General features: G+C 35.8%; 6 protein-coding genes across 6 annotated transcripts; 2 read left to right on the top strand and 4 right to left on the bottom strand.

The window, feature by feature from the left end:
• LOC104727259 lies at nucleotides 1080–2388 on the bottom strand. The gene is made up of 3 exons (XM_010446317.1): nucleotides 1841–2388; nucleotides 1580–1761; nucleotides 1080–1377 (listed from the first exon to the last, which is right to left on the bottom strand). Exons 1-3 carry the CDS (start codon nucleotides 2091–2093, stop codon nucleotides 1264–1266), a joined length of 549 nt encoding a protein of 182 aa, XP_010444619.1. The 5' UTR covers nucleotides 2094–2388; the 3' UTR covers nucleotides 1080–1263.
• Nucleotides 4890–7084, bottom strand: LOC104727257 (ruvB-like 2). The gene is made up of 3 exons (XM_010446315.2): nucleotides 7067–7084; nucleotides 6077–6902; nucleotides 4890–5627 (listed from the first exon to the last, which is right to left on the bottom strand). Exons 2-3 carry the CDS (start codon nucleotides 6823–6825, stop codon nucleotides 4967–4969), a joined length of 1410 nt encoding a protein of 469 aa, XP_010444617.1. The 5' UTR covers nucleotides 6826–6902; nucleotides 7067–7084; the 3' UTR covers nucleotides 4890–4966.
• Nucleotides 9760–11709, bottom strand: LOC104727256. The gene has a single exon (XM_010446314.2). The coding sequence runs from the start codon at nucleotides 11531–11533 to the stop codon at nucleotides 11066–11068; it is 468 nt and encodes a 155-aa protein (XP_010444616.1). The 5' UTR covers nucleotides 11534–11709; the 3' UTR covers nucleotides 9760–11065.
• LOC104727255 (U-box domain-containing protein 31-like) lies at nucleotides 14171–16230 on the top strand. Its single transcript, XM_010446312.2, has one exon. It carries the CDS (start codon nucleotides 14629–14631, stop codon nucleotides 15973–15975), a length of 1347 nt encoding a protein of 448 aa, XP_010444614.1. The 5' UTR covers nucleotides 14171–14628; the 3' UTR covers nucleotides 15976–16230.
• LOC104727254 lies at nucleotides 16967–18961 on the top strand. The gene is made up of 3 exons (XM_010446311.2): nucleotides 16967–17690; nucleotides 17801–17988; nucleotides 18237–18961. Exons 1-3 carry the CDS (start codon nucleotides 17093–17095, stop codon nucleotides 18813–18815), a joined length of 1365 nt encoding a protein of 454 aa, XP_010444613.1. The 5' UTR covers nucleotides 16967–17092; the 3' UTR covers nucleotides 18816–18961.
• LOC104729085 (DEAD-box ATP-dependent RNA helicase 27) lies at nucleotides 18942–20591 on the bottom strand (the record flags this gene model as incomplete). Its single annotated transcript, XM_010447977.1, has 7 exons — nucleotides 18942–19314; nucleotides 19434–19559; nucleotides 19644–19712; nucleotides 19789–19893; nucleotides 19981–20019; nucleotides 20112–20414; nucleotides 20511–20591. Coding segments are annotated over 7 exons (873 nt in total), but the record flags the coding sequence as incomplete, so codon positions are not given.

The following is a 20595-nucleotide window of genomic DNA, read 5'->3' as shown; positions in this document are numbered from 1 at the left end:
TTGTACCAAGAAGAAGTTGATAGTATCCCACAATCATCTCCTTTAAAACTCCCTTGTCAGTAATCCTAGCCTTCAAAATTTCACTGGAAAGTATTCGCAAATGTGACACAATATTCGTCTGTATACGTTCGTTTGGCCGTAAGCTGCAATTTAAATTAAGTCTGTATGTGAGAATATTACGTCCAATGCGTGTTGCTTAAAATATGGTTGCTTCGATGATTTTTATGGTCGACTATTAATGAGACTGAAAATGATTGAACCGTTGATTACGTTACGTCGAGTTAACTGACCAAATGGAAACGTTGCATTAGTCGACTGAATTATTGACTGCGTAACTATGATTGACACACACACAAAAAAAAAAAAAAAAGGCCGACCAAATGAGCTGCCAACCATATTTTAAAAAGCAAACTACATTTACGTCTTTCTTACCATTGCCTAATGATCCAATAATGAACATTGCCTTAAAACTCGCTCAACGCTTATCATTTTGTTAGTTGACCGGTTGTTTACGCATAACATCTTCACATGAAACGTTATGATTGGATTAGAATATACGATATGACATAAAAATCTAATTAGGCACCCAGAAGAAGAAAAAAAACTAATTTAGGTCGAACACAACAACCATATCCAAATCTATACGAACTGTCGGTTTACATTTTAATTATTACATACATCGTTTTTTCTTTGACAAGTATTAAGTACATTGTTCAAAGTAGCAAATGATTACTGGAATCTTGAATCTGCAAAACAAGAAAAAAAAATCGGTAATACAATCAGTAAGTCCGGTACATATAGGGCACAACATTTAAGCAAAAAAAAAAAAAAAACAGTCTTTGGATTGTAACAAATATACAATTATTTGGAAGGTATCACGTCACAAAACAAAAAATGTTTGAACAAGATTATGGATTGATAAAATACTAGGCATACCTAAAGTAACATATAACCTAAAAATCATATTTCAACAACACTATTTCGCTGATGTGCGTAATTTTTGGGTCGGTCTTGTAATGCAATATACAAATTCCAACGTTTGTAGTCTCCAATATATTAAAAAGTAAAAACTCTCTGGATATTTCAATTTTTTCCTTCAAATATTAGAACAATTGAAACGATTTTGAATTTCTTGAAAATTTTGTCGAGACTGAATGAAACTCATTAAAGCAACACAAAATAGTAACACAACATCGCTTTACATTAAACTTTCAAAGTTGTCGGATAGCTGCTTTAAGAATATCTACGGCTTTTAAAGAGCTCTCATGAGGATCCAAATTCCGGAATGCTGTGTAAAGCTGGTCTCCACCCACCGCCACTTCTTCCTCCGCCGTGACTCCTCCTAAGAAACCCATCTCCCCCGTTTTCCCCGGCCACCTATAAGATCGGTCGAATTGAATTAAGCATTGGTATAAGGATTCATAATGGTAAAAGGACAAAACGATGAAAGCAATGAGACCATGGGACCAGTCATGTATGAATATGATGTTACAAATAATATATCTATATGTTATATACAATAAACAGAAAGAAAAAAAACAAAATTGGACGTGGTATGAAAAAATTAACATGCACTTACCGCATCATTAGCGCCATCTTGGTTCGGATCCGAATCAGAATTCGGGTTGACTCGGCCCGTTTCTTGATCCAACTTCTTTCTGTGTTTCTTCTTCTTCTTCTTCGTCAAGTCAAGCCCTCCTCCGTCTTTCAGTAACTTCCCAAGCTTCACACACTTCTTCGTCGCAAACTCGTTCAAAACCTCTGCATGACGAAAAAATAAACAAAAGAAATTAACAGAGGATGTTTTTGAACAGAAAAAAACAGAGGTTACAATGTATACCTTCGAAGCTGACGAGACGATAGACATGTCCGATGAGCAAAGTGTCGTCAGGACGAAGGAGCTTGAGCTGCTTCAATGGAGATCCTTTCTCGTTCTTCATAGTAGGTGACGTCACAACCACCGCAACGTAATGACCGGGATTGGATCTCATGACGTCACTCGCTGTCACCGACCAGTAAATCCTCTCGATCTTGTTCTCCGCCGGATGATGAATCAAAACCGTCGCTGCTTCCGCCGCTTGACAATTCCCCATTATTGTCTTTTTTATATTTGTTGGGTTCCTGTCTGAAACTTAAAGGAGTAGTATATATAAAATAAGAAAAAGGTTTTGTACGTAGTATTGATTTTAATAAATAGTGACGTCAGGATTCTTCATCATTTGGAATTTGTCAGTTTTGACAAAAGAGGTCGCTTGAGATTGATACAAAAGGATTGAACACACACAAATTGTGTAATTTAATTTTTAGATAAAAAGAGGAAGTAGAGAAAAAAGAACACAAGACAGAGAGAAGTTGTAAATGAAAGAGATGTCGACAATTCCACAATGAGAAGAATAAATAAAGAGGTTGGGGGTGGTCGATCTATTTATTTTTAATTTTGATGTTTAGTAATGACAATGACATTTGAATTATACTATAGTACGAAAACTAATAAATGTTAGTATTAAGGATCTTGCATATCGCAACCAATTAATTGATTAACAACATGTTTAATTCTCTTGAATTATTAAGTTGACTAGAGCCTTATGTGGTATTTAATTAAAGACTAAAATAGACTGTAAATTTAATGACCAAACCATCTTTTTTTACCAATATTAGTCAACAATTTTAAAGTAGAAAGTGTATATTGATGATTTGATAGCTAACTTAGAAATCTTTTTAAATGTATTAAATTGTGTTGTTTTATATACAGTCAAATCTTTCTCTCATATGGGATTAATTGTTTCTTTTTAATGGCTTTAATGTGCGATATGACGCTCTAAAACAAACGATATCTGAGCTGAGCCTCACACAGTCAATTTTACATGTTCAACTTTAAACGTAGATGATTATTTACAAAATCTACATGTATATTTATAACCATTCATGTCTTTATGAGTATTTTGGACTTCGTATGTAAAAAAGTAATTTGAAACAATTGCCGAATTATGCAAATATTACATAAAGAAAATTTCCCCCAAGCTTCTGTTATAAATGCAGTAACTATTGGAATATAGATTTATGATTTATGTTAGATCAATGAAAATGAGAAGAATAAAGAAATATTTACAGTAAATGCTGTTCCAAAATTTTTACAGAGGAAGCGTGTTGATTTGGAATTACGGCAACAGTTAAAAGATTGATAGAATGTGTAGTGTGGGACCCATAAAAGTGGTTTAGTGACCGTTGGATTAACGTGGTTCTCAGGTTAGAGCCGTCGGATTTAAGAGACGAGGAGGTGTCTGATAACCCTATATATGACAATGGCAGTATCAAAAAGACACTGCAACTCCCCCTTTATACCGTCTCTATTTTCAATAGATTTGTTCGACTTTCTAAATTGGATTTGCTTATTTTTATTATTTTCTAATAAAAATGATACAAATAAATGATAGCACCATTTTTGATCGAGTAACTTACACTACTATGTAAGTATTCACCAATGTGTGATCTTCTTTTTTAAAAGTTACTTGTTAAGCGAGGTGTAAAATTAGACGAAACAAACTCTTTTTGAGTTTGGATCCATTTGTTTGGCGACTTATCATTAACTCTAGTTCCATAAGCCATTTGTTTTAAAAAAATTTATTGAAGAAAAAGCAAAAGAAAGAAGACACGTTTATTCATAAATTTGTTAATTTTCACTAAATAAGTTGAAATTGACCCGACCAAGCAAATTAAATTCGTTACACCAAAACACGCTACCAAAAAACTGATGAAGTCTGCTAAGAGAACACTCGTAATTAATTAATTACTCTCTCTCTCTCTCTGATAGTCTCAGTCTGATTGAAAGGAAGAGACTTGCATGCGTGTCAAATTTGCGCACTACACACGCATACATGCGTTGTTTAATGATATTGGGCTTTAAGCCCATTAAAAATCCTGAAAGGCCAGACTGATTTGTACAATCCGAATGAAACAAACTGAACCGAAATTAAGTTGACCAAATTAAAAACAAAATCAAAATTTGTACCAAACCGAATCCATAGTTTTGATTACTTATCTTGATCAATGATCATGATCTAGTCTAACAGTCGTGTAAGTTCTTTTTTTTTTCTCTTCAAAATGAATAAATGTGTGTTCTAAAGCTGGGACGGATTAAGAAAATATGTATGCAAGAAGTTGTTTGAGAATAAAATGAATTACATGTTTTCAGAATGTTAAAATAAATGAAAATTTCGTGGAAAGTTCAAAATTTAGTTTTATAGTTTTCTGAATATAGAGAGTTTGACTCACAACTGCTCCTTCAGCTTTTCTGAGTCCAAGGGGACGCTATTCTGATAGAAATTCAAGATAAGAAAAATCAGTTCAAGGGAAAACAATGATTTCTATTGCATTCTTAACAGACAATCCGATAATTATGAGTTTAACAGTCCTCTCCTCCTTGTATTGTAGATATAGGGAGGAGAAGATTGCTAAAACTAGAAATGTTTAGCGATGATTCTGTATGATGGTACATATTTGGCGCGAAAGCTTAAGAATTTGTGGAGCTTCCGAGGAAGAAACAATGGATATTGATGGATCCTTCCAATCTTCAGTCCATATGAATCTTCCTCATCATCAACTTCCTCACCATCAACTTCCTCATCAAATTCATCATATGAATTTTCCTCAGCAGATTGCTCTTTGCACTTAACTCGGAAAATTCTTCATACTTGCTAATACCTCATCACTGGCCTTCTGACAATAACGCTAAAAAAGCATCTACTCATTGTAAATGTCGTTTTAAGAATAAAAAAGACATATCTTTCGTTTAAAAATAAATATATAGATATTTGATTACTTGATGTTGATCATGATCTAGTCTGACAGTCGTTAGAACTTAAAAAAAAAAAAAAAGGAGACCAAACATAAATCCGCCGAGTTCAACATCCTAATCATAGATATCATTATAAAACACCAAATACATAGGCAAACAGAGATGGGATCCTCAGATCTGCATAGCGTCTGGTTCGTCTTCTGGAGCAGCTTCATCGGTTTTGATTGGTTCACTGAACATATACTGACTCTGATACTCAACAAGATACTGCATCGATCTCCTCACATCCAAGAACAATCGATAAACTCTCTGGATATCCTCAACCTCCACGAGTTTCCCTTTCCGTTTCTGGCAAGACAATGCAGCCGCGGTGATAAGATGAATCGCATACCTTAGAGAAGTATCCCGTCCGATTAATGTCAAAAGCTGTTTGGCCTCTTCATTCATCTCAACGTCTTCTTCTTGGCAACGGATCTCTAAGATCTTCCTTATGTCTTCGTCTGTGTAAGGTTGGGTAGTGATGATGAGAAGACGGTCAAGGAGATCGATTGGGATCCCATGGGGTGATTTCTGGTTCGTGCCACGGATTGTGGTGACTCCTCGGTTTGTAGCCACGACGAGGATTGGTGACATTTCGTTTTCCAGAGCTCGATTGAGGAACGAGAAACACTCGATGTCGAGCATGTGAACTTCATCGATGAAGAGAACACCGGGAACTATCTCGGCTTTTCCTTCTTCCCTCCACTCAGCTACTTTCGTATCGATTTGTTCCCGGACTTCTGATCGGATCTCTCCAGTATCGCCAGTGAAAAGGGCTAGAAAACCTTGAGTCCTGCAGAGGAACAAGTACGAAATACAAAAAGTTACTTTTTTTTTGGTCTACCAATCATGTTTCAAAGATCAATTTGGCAACCAAAATTGATTCAAACATTACCACAAACAGAATAGTTACTTACAGAGAGTGCCCTGATTACACATTGCTGAAGAAACGTCCAAATTGAACATGAGCTTGAGAATTTCAAGAGCATATTAACCAATGAAGTAACCTCACATTTGAGACATATTAACCAATGAAGTAACCTCACATTTGAGACATATTAACCAATGAAGTAACCTCACATTTGAGACATCTACACTGAACTTAGTGAACCAAATCAACTAAATTCCCAATCATACCTAAAAATCACTATAAGAAAATCTCAATTTACAGCCTACATTGGTCATGCATGTACCTAAATCCGGATAAACAATGTTCACAATTCAGGGAATGTGTAAAATTACCTGCTGTTGATAACATCAATCTCGTGAAGAGTCACACAATGAACAACCTCTTTCCTCTTCTGCAACTCGCCTTCAGGGCACTGCACAAACTTAGTCTGCGCACCCATAGCATCATAATCTCGAGACCTAGAAAACGATCTTCCAAGCTTAGTAATCTTCCCAGTAGCCTTATCAATGGCAATGACATCACCACTCTGCACTTTCTCCTTGTTCAAAGCTTCAATCATCTTCGCTCCCATATCATACACAGTCTCCATATCCGTGGTCTTCATAGTCATCTTCCCAGACTTGGAAGCAACACCAGAAGAAGCAGGCCTATCAATCTGAACCTCCACAACTTCACCTTCAATAACCTCAGTCTCTTCTTTGATCCTAACGCCGATAGCTTTACGGAAAGACTGAGTCAAAGCTTCAGTCTTGGACATCTCCAAAGAGAAAATCTCACTTCCTGCAATCATCGCAAAAGGAGTCTCCAAGCCAAGCGATTTGGCCATACCCATAGCAATCGCGGTCTTACCAGTTCCGGGTTGACCCGCTATTAGAATAGCCCGACCCGCAATTTTACCTTCCCTAATCATCTGAAGTATGACACCGGCGGCTTTACGCGCCTTCACTTGACCGACCATTCCTTCGGAGACAGCTCGCGGCTCGAGAGCTGAGTCGAGACCCAGTCCTCGGATGTGTGAGTGTGCGCCGATTCGCTCGACTCTGGTTAAGTCCCGACTCTCAGATAGCTTTAGTTCCGCCATATTAGATCAAACGTCTCCGTGCGATTGTGGCGGAAGAGGAAGAAGAAGAAAAAAGTTGAGGTTTTTAGGGTTTAGAGCTGCACGATAGCAATGGCGATGTTAACTTAAATCCACTTCATAAGGGTATAAAGGGAGTTTCATTAGAACTTCAGAAACGAGAATTACAAATTTAGTAATATACCCTTCTATTATCAAAGAAAAGGCTAATTAACTCTTACATAAAGATCTATGAATTTTTTACCCTAATTACTTTGGCCAGTTTCTTAGCCTCTCTCCTCTTCTTCACTTTTCTGGTCTTATCATTGTCACCAAATTTTTCTACCAAACAGGGAAAAAAAAAAAAAAAAAAGAGTCAGAGACGTAATCTAATAATTATCACACAAAAATGGACAGCTTTGAAATTAATTGCACCAACAATTCCACAACTTGAGCTATAGTAGATTTTTGATTGAACTCAAAAGAACCCTTAATATGAATTTGGTACAGTTGTGATTATGAAATCTAGTTGGGGAAAAATGTCAAAAAAGCTGTACCTTGTTTCTTCTCTGGGGCATTTACTCGAACAGGTTGTGAGCAGGTTTTGCTTTCACTAGCTTCTTCTTCTTCTTCGCTATCAGAATCTTCTTCTTCAACGTTGATCCCGCTTGCATTTCCCACGAAGACTCTTCTACCATCTGCCGGAAGTAAAGGTCCGATAACTTTCTTCCGTCGAGCTGCTTCTTCTTTGAGCATCTTCTTCCTTAACCTCTTTCTCTGCGCTCGACTCGGTTTCTCAGCATTTCCCGATTCATCTCCGATTTCGTTGTCTTCTCTATTGATGGATGAATTAATTTTCAAGTAATCCTCTGAAAAAAAAAAAAAAAAACAAATTGACTCTGATTTCCAATTGTAAAATAACTTGTATTAAACGTAAAAAAATACATTGGTCTTCTTACCTGGGTTTATGAGCGTTACATCGAATGGTTCGTCATTAACAACCTCTACCTGAAAAACTCAGAGTTAAAACAATGGCGTTACCAATTTTAATATCTATTTTTCTTCAAAAACTCAAATCAAATATAGAGGATGAGAAAGTACCGGAAACGGAGAAGAGGAAGGAGGAGAAGGTGGAGATGAAGGAGGATAAAGCGTTTGAAGAAGAGCTTCGTGAAACTCCCGACGCTTCTCTTCTCGCCGTCGCATCTTCAAAGATCGCTCCAGAACTCGGCAGCGAAATCGCCGTCAGATTCCTAATATGTGCAACTTTTCAATTATTTGTTTTTAGTCCCTTAAGTTTTAGAGGTTTTTTTTTTTGTTCATCCTTGTCGCGGTTAATAGTAATATTTTAGTATTACAAATGTAACTAAAATTTCGAGTCACGTAAGCAAATGTTTCCATGTTCGTAACTTTTGGTCTTCAAATTCTCTAATAATATTTACTCTCATTTGATTTTTACTAGTTTCTCTCTAACAACAAAATGCTATTTTGAAAGACATTATTTAAAAAATTCTATCACTGACGATTTGATTTGACAGGCGAACGTTGGTTGCAGAGAGAAAATATGAACGTTAGAAAGTTTTTTTTTTATTTTCATCCTTCTCGCGGTTAATAATATTTTAGTATTAGTTGAAATGCAACTAAAATGTGGAGTCACGGTGTAACCAAATGTTTCCATGTTAATATAATATTTTTCTAGCAAGGTTCATAACTTTTGGTCTTCAAATTTGTAACACTAACAAGTAACACCTAATATTCATTAAATCATGTTTACTCTCTTTTGTAACAATAACACCTAATATACACTAGTTTCTCTCTAACAACAATATACAATTTAATAAAAAAATGCTATATATCAAAGACATTATTTTAAAAATTCTGTCACTTAAAGATTTGACAACGTTGGTTGCCGTTGCCGACAGAAAATATGAACGTTAGAAACAACTAAGTTTTTATTACCGTTATGAACTTATAAAAATTTTATTCTCTTTTAATTAAAAGGTATGGATTTCGACCCCTATAAATATAAGTGTATACTCCTCTCATTGTTTCGTTCAAAGTTCAAAACGCATTTAAGCTCTTAAATTTTTTGTCTGCTGTTTAATTCTGTTTCCGACTCCGACCACTGTTTGGTTCTCACTTGCTCATAGACAAACAGAGAGAGGCAGAGAGGCATCATCATTGTAAAAGGTAAGGCTCCTCCGCTCATTTTATTTTCTTTGGTCTACCACTAGTGTGTTAGAGACTTATTTTATATAGTTTGGAAACATTAATGACCATGTTTTAAAATCCAGCTCCTGTATGTGGGTGTTAAAAACAAAAATTTGAGATAGGGGACTTGAAATGTTTTTTTTTTTTTGAATTTAATGTTAAATTATATTCAAAAGAAAATAAATGTTTTACAAAGCTGTTGATAAAACCATTTCAAAAGAATAAACATATGGAATCATAAGATTAAAGCTAGTAAAATCTTTCTGCAAACCAGGCTTGGATGTTTATGTCTTGAAATGTTGTTGTCTTCATAGTATTATGTTTTGAGGTTCAAAAATGATATATATATATATCGTAAGTTGGGAATATAGTAGAAACGTTAAAAATTGGTTTCGATATACTACTATGTTTCTGCCTAAAATGTAGAACGATTTTTAAGTTCTGATTGAGAAATATATATTGGTATTATATGATGTCTCAAATGTTTTTTGTTTTTGTTGGGAATATACTAGAAACGTTAAAAATTGGTTTCGATATACTGCTCTGTTTCTGCCTAAAATGTAGAACGATTGTTGAGTTCTGATTGAGAAATATATTTTGGTATTATATGATGTCTTAAATGTTTTTTGTTTTTGTTTTTGGTTATTTGATGAAGGATGGACAGAGGAAAAAGGGATTTTACTATGTAGAGTTGGCAGTGAAACGACAGAAGCTTGATTCGCTTGTGTAATGTCTATGTAGTCTGTACTCTTCACGTTGTTCATCTTCCGCTTGATTGGTGCGGTGCGAGAGACTAAATCTCTATGTATAGTAAGTAGTAGACTAAAAAAACTCTATGGGATACATGTATAGATGAATGTCTAGGGTGCATGTGTGTGTGTGTTATTATTAGATGTATGTTTAGGGTGCAGGCGTGTATGTGTTAGATGTATGTGTAGGGTGCATGTGTGTGTGTATTAGATGTATGTAGAGGGTGCAAACGTAGCGACAATACTGGACCCCTCCCCCAACGCAAATGCAAAAACACTAGAATTAAACCACAAACAGAAAACAAAACGCCGAAACATTCTAAACCCACACGTTAGTCGAAACAAAATTTTAACCAGCAAAGTTGAAGTGTTGACACGTATCCACATTAATCACAAAGTTGAAGTGTTGGCACGTATCCACATTAATCTCAAAGTAGCTTACAACTAACGGTATGCAGACAGATTTGTCCACCCGGTCGACTACGGTTAGCATTTAGACCCATAAAAAGATGCGGACTAGACGGATTTTCTCAAACATAATTAACAGTAGTAAGCAGTCTTTTTCTGTCTAATTTTATAAAGTTATTTTTACAAAAATTTCATGATATATTTTGTTTATATAAATTTGAGAAATCTGATTGAGAATATCCATCTTAAGTTTTTGTAAAAGAATAATCTTAATCAGTAACAATAAAAATTTATACGGTTGTAACACATCGATCGAACGGTACTCTAGATGTGTGGAAAACCTCGTATTTGTGTCCGGTTTCGATTGCCCCAAAACTTTTGTTTCCATGTACACGCACAATTATTGTGTTGACGTTGCGTAAAATGGACTTCTCTGACGCCTAGGAAATAAAAAAGGCCTTGACAACATAATCTCATTTTTTGTTTGACCTTTTTTTTTTGGATAAACATGTTTATTTCCATGATCTCATAAACATGTCTCGCATTTAATAGCAATACTGTATAGTGTTTGTTGAAAGGTAACTACAGTATCGAAAATTCGAAATTGACATTATAGTCGAGTACCTTAAATATCAGTGAAAGATATATGGAACTAAATGATCATATCAATATATGAATTTTCCTATTCTTATTTTGTTTTTGTCCATGATCTATGTGAATTTTGATATTGAACTTTACATATATACAAAAACAAGAAATCTGATAAGCACGCACGCTTGAAAAATGCACACAGAATCCATTCCTTTAGCTGTTTGGCATTTTGAATCTAATCAGAAATGGGAGAGAAAGAAAAAAACAAGAAGAGATATTTTAAATTTGGTCTTCGGTTTTTTCTTTTATTGTTGATGAGTGGTAAAAACTCCACCGATTTTTCTTTTTTTGCTATAATCGAATAAAGATTCCTCAATTTCAAACTCATCACAAACCTTGTCTTCATCGATCCTTCCCATCGCCGCACAGCTATAATTTCTCCGAAGATCCATCCGTCGTCTCATCGCCATCGTAGTCTCCACCGAGATTTCTCCGCCGCTCGAGACAAATCTACAACGTTCACGTGTTGTCGTGGCAGAGTTTAAGGTGAAGCTACGAGGGAGAGCAGTGCTTTGAGCTTCGCAGATTTGAAAACTACCGGCCGGTAACCCAAAAACACCGGAGCCACAGCCACCACCACCGCGGATGAATCCGGCGGAGCATGACGTCATGCTACGTATGTAAGCGTCACGTGCCATGATCAAGAAACGAACCGGAGATTTCACCAACCTTGCTAAGTTGCTCTCTTTCTTCATCTCTTTTTTAGCTTTCATTATTTTTAAAAGTGAAACCAAGAAAATGAATCGAAGATTGATATAAAAACAGTAAATATAAAAAAGAGCGAGAGAGAGAGAGAGAGAGAGAGATGCGAGAAGAGAGGATGCCGTGTGTATGGACTTCGTTATAAATGCATTATTTCAATTCAGAGTTAATTATCAAGTTGGATGTTTACAGTTTGGTGATACTTATCTTATTAAAAGTTTACAAATATGAAACTATACTTTGTTTAAGTAGAAAAAAAAAAGAATGAAGTTGCAAGCTATGGGCCGGCAATATTATTTCTTTATTTTTATTAAGTTTCGAAGTAACGTCGTGGACTGTTTTAAGCTAGAAAAATAAGTACCAAGCTCTGGGATTATCCATATTCAAGCTTAACCCTTGCTTACAATATCAATAATTAAACAACAATTGCCAAGTAGTCCTTATGTGATTTAAACACGTTATCAAAAAAATATTTAAGTCGAATTTATTATTATTATTGTTCGATGGATTGAGATAGGACACCAAATTTCTTTCATAATGACTAAAAATACTGAAATATTACGACGGGATGTGTGAAAGATTTCATTGGACGAAAAAGAAAAAAGAGTGTCCAAAAATACTATAGACTGATACTGTCGACTTGATTCCCTCTAATCCAAGGCAGCGATATGATATTTAAAACCAATTTGTCAAATAAGGTATTGGGTACACCTTTGATTTTTTTTTTTCCTTCCGAAATCGATATTTCACATGGATTCAGTATGTTCGGCAACTTCAAATGAAAGCAATAAATTTCTTATTATATAACTTGTACCACCTATAATAAAGTTTTCGAAAGTCAATTTGAAACTTGTACGATATAGTATAATAATACATCGGACGAAATATATTAAATTTTTTATTTTACATCTTTGACAACAAGAAAGAACAAAAGAAAAAACACACACCCAATTTCGCATCTCTATCTTTTTATTTTAATGACTTGGGCTTAATATCCTCCTAACATGTACGAAGGCCGCGTGCAACGTTTTTTACTATCATTCAGAAGCCTTATAGCCCAATATAAAATACATCTTTATTTTTTACATTTTAACAAAACTTATATTCTGACCATTCTTTTTTTTTTATAAAGTAGTTCTTAAACACATTAACCCAATCTTGCTAATCGTGTTCAATGTAAGTATGTAACCAATGATCGGGATGAGCCGATGCTATATTGTATATAACTTGGCAGATACATCCGGAAAAATAAATCAGTTTCATCATGTTAAAATATTTATATATATTTTAAAAAATAAATATAGGCAACTAATTCAAAAATTAGTGACTATTTTCAAGAACTCATTTCTAATTTAATAATCAGAAGAAAAAAAAAACAGAAGCCCAACAGTAATATATGTCGTGATATTAATCAAAAGCAGTATAACAGCGCTAAACAGCCTGTCCTTATGGGTCACTAGGACCCTCTTATCACATAGAAACTTCCCTTTATTAGTTAAACATACTAATTGTACTATTAGCTTCTAGTATTTGGTTTTTTTTTTTTTACATCACAATCAGTCTCAAATATCACATGACACTAGTCGTTATTACAAAACACGTCACATCGAATTAAAACTCTTGCCGGTCCGCTTTAAGTTTACTAGTTTGACCGGGAAACTCAAATCAACACCGAAATCATTCATTGCCTCTCTATTGATAATGATAACATATTGAATTCGTATTTTTTCTTTTAAATCAGTATAATATATTTATATTTAAAATTTAATTAAACAAAAATATTATAAAAGATGAGACCAAATTTTAGTGAATTTTTCCTTTCTATTATGATTGTTTTTTTACAGCATTAATTGGGGATTTGATATCAGAAACACATAATTCAAACGGAATCCGTGTTGTTATTTAAAAATTTGAAAAATGTGTTTGGAATATCAAAGTTTCTGCATTATCTGGCATGGTACTCAACTCCAACAAAAACAACACATGGGTCTCAGATCTCTCTGCTGACACTCCCCATCAATTTTTTGCTTATTACTAAACATTATCTTCATTAGTTTAGTTAAATTTGTATTAAAAACATTCAAACACTGCTTAAATAAAGTTAAATCTCGATAAGTAGTGGTGACAGGTAGAGCAGTCAAAGGACGGAGCCAACAGAGACACGATCGAGGCGTACAGTCAAAGCAACACACATACATACACACACTGTCATGGTCAAATGTCTAGCTGGAGCTTTTGCATGTCACGAGCCCCACATCCCTTTATTTACACTTTTTCCTCTTTTCTTTTTCGTGCCAATCTAGGAATTGACACTTTAACGCCTACAAAAGAAACTACAAGTACTATTAATTATTAAAAAAAAAAAGTTACATTCAAAATTTTTTATAATAAACCCTGATTAACGGATTTCTCAAGTGACAGTTATATCCCATTTCAATATTCTCAAGGGAGAGAGGAGTAATGTTTTGTTTCTTACATGATTTTATTACTATAGAGTCTAATTTTATTTTTCTTTCTAGTAAGTAAACAAAAATCGAGGGTTGCTTAGTACTAGTAAGTTTTTTTTTTTTTTTTTTAGTACTAGTAAGTTAGTAGGCTTAATAGCATTGATAATGAATGATTAAAAAAAAAAGGTTTAAGTGAGTAAATAGGCCTTGAAATTATCATCGCACGTGCCTTAACCTGTCCTCGTGGGTATTTGGAGTTTAGTGGTAAACTGTGAGACTCTTCGCAGCTTTTTTGACTTCCGTGCGAGATTTTCTTTGCTCATCATTTTTTAATATGACCATTATACCCCTCTTTTATATAAAGTTAGCAAAATCACACACATAACACATTGCTTTAGTTTCAGTAACAATGTGAAGAGAGTGCTCTGTTAAGAAAACATGGAACTGAAATGTTCGTAGTACTTTGATCTGTAATCTGTAATTGTAAGTCCGTAACTAAAAAGATCAGTTAATCATGTATTTATGATACACTGCTGTATTATTTTTTTTACGTGAGTTGAATGTTTCCTTTTTGACCCATTTTTTAAAAAAAAACAAAGGAAGGAAGAAGAAGAAAGGCTCTGTTTTTTTTTTTAATTAAAGGGGTGAATTTGTCGAAAATGCCAATGTTTCATCCTTCGAAGAATGGTGGGTTTGATGGGCATATCCTAGATCTACACACGGCGGTTAAAGACGGTGTTCTCGGTGGTTGCGGCGGCGGCGGAGATGGGAAAATTGTGGTGGTTGTTGCCGACGAGAAGAAGCGATTGGATTTGAAGAAGATGATTTCCGAGCTCGAATTACCTGAAGTACCCTCTGTTTTCATCTGTCCCATCTCTCTTGAGCCGATGCAAGATCCAGTCACCTTGTGTACTGGTCAAACCTACGAGAGGTCAAACATTCTCAAATGGTTCAAATTAGGGCACTGTACTTGCCCCACGACGATGCAAGAGCTTTGGGACGATTTGGTTACTCCTAACAAGACGCTTCACCAGTTGATCTACACTTGGTTTTCTCAAAAGTATGTCTTGATGAAGAAACGTTCCGAAGACGTGCAAGGACGAGCCATTGAGATTCTGGGCACGTTGAGAAAGGCTAAAGGGAAAGCAAAGGTTCATGCTTTAAGCGAGCTTAAGCAAGTTGTGATGGCTCACGCGATCGCTAAGAAGACTGTTGTTGATGAAGGTGGAGTCTTTGTCATCTCTTCTCTTTTAAGTCCTTTTACTTCTCACGTTGTTGGATCTGAGGCTATTGCGATTCTCGTTAATCTTGAGCTTGACTCTGATTCCAAAGCTGGGTTGATGCAACCAGCTAGGGTTTCGTTGATGGTTGATATGTTGAGTGATGGTTCTATTGAAACCAAAATCAACTGTGCTAGATTGATTTGGAGGTTGGTTGAGGAGAAAAGTTTTAGAGCAGAGCTTGTTTCTAGTCACAGTTTGCTTGTTGGGTTAATGAGATTGGTTAAAGATAGGAGACGAAGAAATGGTGTTTCCCCGGCGTTGACGCTGCTCAAATCGGTTTCGGTTCATAAACAAGTTAGAAACTTGATGGTTAAGGTTGGAGCTGTTCCTCAGTTGGTTGATGTTTTGCCATGTTTGGATCCTGAGAGTTTGGAATCAGCTCTGTTCGTGTTGGATTCGTTGTGTTTGGAAAGCGAAGGGAGGATCGCTTTGAAAGATTCGGTTAACACGATTCCGAATACAGTTAGGTTACTGATGAGAGTATCTGAGAAATGCACAAACTACGCGATTTCGATCCTTTGGTCAGTTTGCAAATTAGCTTCTGAAGAATGTTCGTCTCTTGCTGTCGAAGTTGGTTTGGCTGCAAAGCTTCTGCTTGTGATCCAAAGTGGATGTGATCCTGCTTTGAAGCAACGTTCCGCTGAGCTGTTGAAGCTATGTAGTCTACACTTTTCAGACACAATGTTTATCTCCAAATGTAAACTCACAAGAACAATCCAATAAATCAAGTTTTCACCCTCTCGAGTCAATGATCAACGCAAGATCTGCCCCATGTTGTTGACGTATATAAATGAAGATTTCAAGCTATTTGATCTGGTGGTACACATTCGCAGGATAAGCTTTAGGAGGTTGAAACGAGTTTGGTTCGTAAATGGAATAATCGTTAAGATGAAGCAAAATGTATAGATCTTTTTTGTTGTGTTTGGTTCAACATTTAGTAGAAAAATAGATGGAAGAAAGGAATCATTTTTTTGACCTCTTGTTGTATCTTATTTAGCTTATTTTAAGTCTTAATTGAAAAAAAGTATTAGTCTCTGAATTCTTTTTCTTGGCATATGAATTTTACACTCTTAATACCATAATGGTTATGTTAAACAAAAAAAGAAATGTAAGAAAAGACCAAATCTTGATTGACGAAATAAATCAAGTGATCCTTGATAGAACAGTAGGTGGGTGGGTCTCAGATTTGTGGAGGGGCACAAAAAAGAAAAGAAAAAGAAGTCTTTCTATGAACATGCATTGGTATGATTTGAATCACTGTGCAAAAATGAACAATTGATAAGAAAGGGATGATTTGACTTGTGACTCGTTACAACTGTTTGTTTGTCCAATAAGACACGTTTATATCTCTGTTCTTACATAACTGTCTGTTTTTATATAATTAATTGGATATGAGAGCTCTGAACATTGTATCTGAACGCGTGTGATGTCACTGATGTGAGAGCTCTTGTCTGGAAAATAAAATCTAACCAGTTACCAATCTTGGAAAAGATTTTGTGTTTTTTTGACCAAAAATAATTGGCGCTAATGGAAGAACCGAAGAAGAAACGTCGAAGCTTCTGAGATATCTTAAAATGGGCCTTAGTATGGGCTTTGATGTATTAGATCCAGCAATATTCAAGACGGTGAATCTTCGCTGGCTCTAAATTGGAATTACGCCAACACGACGAAATCGATTAATATATTAATAAAAGATTTAAAATTAGATAATTATTAAGATTAGCTTAAGAAGTTAAGATTGATTAAGACGGAGCTCTCTCATTCATTATCTCTATTTCTCAAGTATCACGATCGCAACTTGTGTGAAGAAGAAGAAGAAGATAGAGAGATTCATTCAGATATGGCTTGGTTAGCTAGATCCATTGCGAACTCACTCAAGCTAGATGAGGACGATGAAGATGATCAGAAGCAACGAGTTGGTGGTGATGATGAGACCGTTTCGAATCAATCGATATCGGATTCACAGTCTCCTCGAGGCGTTAAGGAAGACATCACCGAACTAACCAAAACCTTGAGAAGCCAGTTTTGGGGAGTAGCTTCGTTCCTCTCTCCACCACCGCCTTCGTCTCCGGATCTTAAGGAGAGAACAGATCACGCGAGGGAAGGTGGAGATGAGGATCTGATTGCTGGGATTAAGAACGATTTCGCGGAGATTGGTGGGAGATTCAGGACTGGGATGTCGAGACTCTCTGGGAACTTACCTGTTTCTGAGTTGAGGACTGGGATTTCTAAGCTCTCTGTACACTTACCTGTTTCTGAGTTCACTAAGATTGCTTCGAATTTTTTACAATTGAGCTCAGAAGATGTGGATTTGAAGGATTACGACAAGGATGTTGGAGTCACAGAGGAATTAGTTTCCTTTGCCAAGGATCTTGCGATGCATCCTGAGACTTGGTTGGATTTTCCTATACCTGATGAGGAAGATGATAGCTTTAATGGTAAGTTTCTCAGTCTGTGCTAATCAACTAAGGAATAGTGAAGTTTGTTTCAGTTTATATGATTTCATGATTTTGGTGTTGGTTTGTTTTGTTTTCAACTAATTTTGCAGACTTTGAGATGAGCGATGCTCAATATGAGCATGCCTTGGCCGTGGAGAGGCTTGCACCGAGCTTGGCTTCTTTGAGAATTGAGCTTTGTCCTGAATATATGAGTGAGAATTGCTTCTGGAGGATTTACTTTGTTCTCGTGCATCCTATACTCAGTAAAGACGATGCTTTGCTTCTGTCTACTCCTCAGGTATGTTGGATTCTCAACTCCATTGCTCTTCTAGATAGTATAATGGTAATCGAATTTGTGTCAAAACAATGATCCTCATTATTGAATAGTATATATATAGCAAATCAATCAGGTTTGCTAGATTTGTAAGTAGTTTTTACAAGTGGTGCTAGATTTGATGGTAGCAAGTCAATCAGGTTTCCTGGGATAAAGTTAGATAAATTTATTGTTCATGTCACTAATGTTTTTATTTGTCTTTGCATATAAAGGTACTCGAAGCAAGAGCAATGTTATCACACGAACTACAGAAAACAAACAAATTACCTATGGAAGCAGGGAGTTCTGAAGCTAATAATGCTGTCATTGTGGAACAACCTCTTGATGTGCCTCATGAACCTTTACCAGAAGCAGCAACTGTCAGAATCGTAAGTACGATAAAGTCATCCGACTTTCAAACAGACAAGCACCCAATTGAGAGCAAGGAGATACAAATTGTTGACAAATCTGTCATTGAAGAGACTGCTTCTTCATCTAAATTAATCAATGTGCAAGTGGATGACGAGGAAGAAGACGATGCAGATGATTGGTTGAACGATGAAGAAGAGACTTCATCTGTCGGCGCCATTGAAGGAAGAGCAAACACAAATCATCCTCCTGGTGAAGACGACGAAGATGTATCATTCAGTGATTTAGAAGAAGAGGATGAAGGAGACGTGAAGGTGAGTTACAAGAAAGTTACCAACTCTGGTTCTGATTCTTCAAACAAAAATTCACCAGATTGGGTTCAGCTAGAAGAGGTGAAAGTGAAGAAAGACTCAAACGACTGGCTTAATGTCGATGAATTGTGATGTGATGGGAGTGACATCCAGTGTTCTTTTCTTTATATATAACAGTCTAAGTCATCTTCCAAATATATGATCCTACCGTTGGAATATGCTGTAAATATTCTTCAAACCCATATATGAAGGCCTTCATAGGAACTGCCATTTTTATAGAGTTTGATTGCAAAAAAAAATGATCAAAATTTCTAAGTAACGGCACAACAGTCACAACACTGGTCTTCCTTTGTCTGGTTCCAGATAAAACAATCGTAATAGAACCAAGAAAAAGATACAACAATCGTAAAAAGCTTGTGCCAGTTATACTAACTACGACGTTGTCTTGGTTCTTCTGCAACTATAATTTTAGTCTGTATTTTTAATACCTCTCATATTTTTTACCGCCGGCTCTACCGCCGCGACCTCTGTTAAACTTATTAACCGGTTCTCTCTTACTCTTGTACCCTCCTCGATCTATCTTCAGAGCAACGTTGGGAGGATCGGCGAAACCGAACGAAGCCGCAACCTCCTGCAGAAAAAAAAAACAAAGATTTCTAGTTAACGTTTGAGGCAGAAAACAGAAACAGATTGTATTCCCGATTTCATGACATTTCATTATGTTGTGTATTATGCTGCAGATTCCATTACTTTGAGATCGAGTCGGTGAACATCAAAGGCATCTTTCATCTTGTGAGAATCATATCCTGCAATGTAAGTCTTGTATGCTTCTTTTGCTGACTCCTTCAATGCATAGTTTTTAGCTATCAAGTCCTCCTGCAATAACATTTTAAATAAATCTCTAAACTTTTTGTCTCGTCAGTGTAGTAAACCTTTTAAGAAAGAGCAAAAATATTTTACCAGAAAAGATTTCACATTGAGCAATTTCCCTTCTTCAAATTCATGTTGCTCAACGGGAATTTTTTCCGCCTGCAAAAAACAATATGTTGATTCTTTAATCAAAATTTCTCAAATTTTTACAATTTTATTGAATGAAAACAATTACCTTGAGATGCCAAATAAATTGCAACTCATTTGGAGTTAAGACAAGCAGAGCCTTTCCTTTTGCTCCTTCACCACGAGCGGTTCTACCAACTCTATGAATATACGTCTAGATAATAAGAGAGTAACATTTCAGACAATGAGTGATTTGTTAACACTAATTTTCACACGCATTTGCCAAAAAACTAAAACAGACCTTAGCGTCTTCAGGGGGATCATACTGCACAATCCAGTCCTATACAAAGCACACAATAATCACAGAGATTTGATTAAAGATCAACAACCAATTCAGACATTTTCAAAGTTCAGAATGTGGAGGAAGCATACCACATGGGGAATATCAAGACCACGGGAAGCAACATCAGTACACAACAGAATACCCGTTTCCGCTTTATTAAATTGGAAAAATATTGAGCTTCGTTTGGTCTGGTCCATCCCTCTACGGATTTCAAGGCAATCTAATTTGATATATCGAAAGAGTTCCGCATGGAACTTTGTCGATTTGCATGTAGAGAAAAACACCATGATTTTCTTTTTCCCAAGGAACCTCTTCAAGAAGGTCAGTAAAAAAATTAATCGCTTAGCACTTGGCACAACGCAATAACCTTGCTCCAAGCCTTCATTTGTAACCTACAGTTTCCAGTTTCCACAAAATGAAAAAGGCTTGTTTCGGTAATAAAGTAAAATGTGAGTAAAGATAATAACATAAGTTGTGTTGATTGTTACCTCTTTTCGTCCTTCATCCACATCGATATAAACATGTTCATGTTCTTTAAGTGACACCCGAGCCAGATCCTTAACCTGATAGTTT

Source organism: Camelina sativa, chromosome 11, assembly GCF_000633955.1.
Source record: "Camelina sativa cultivar DH55 chromosome 11, Cs, whole genome shotgun sequence".
In the NCBI taxonomy this organism is placed as follows: domain Eukaryota; kingdom Viridiplantae; phylum Streptophyta; class Magnoliopsida; order Brassicales; family Brassicaceae; genus Camelina; species Camelina sativa.
This window is presented reverse-complemented; position numbering and strand designations above follow the sequence as displayed.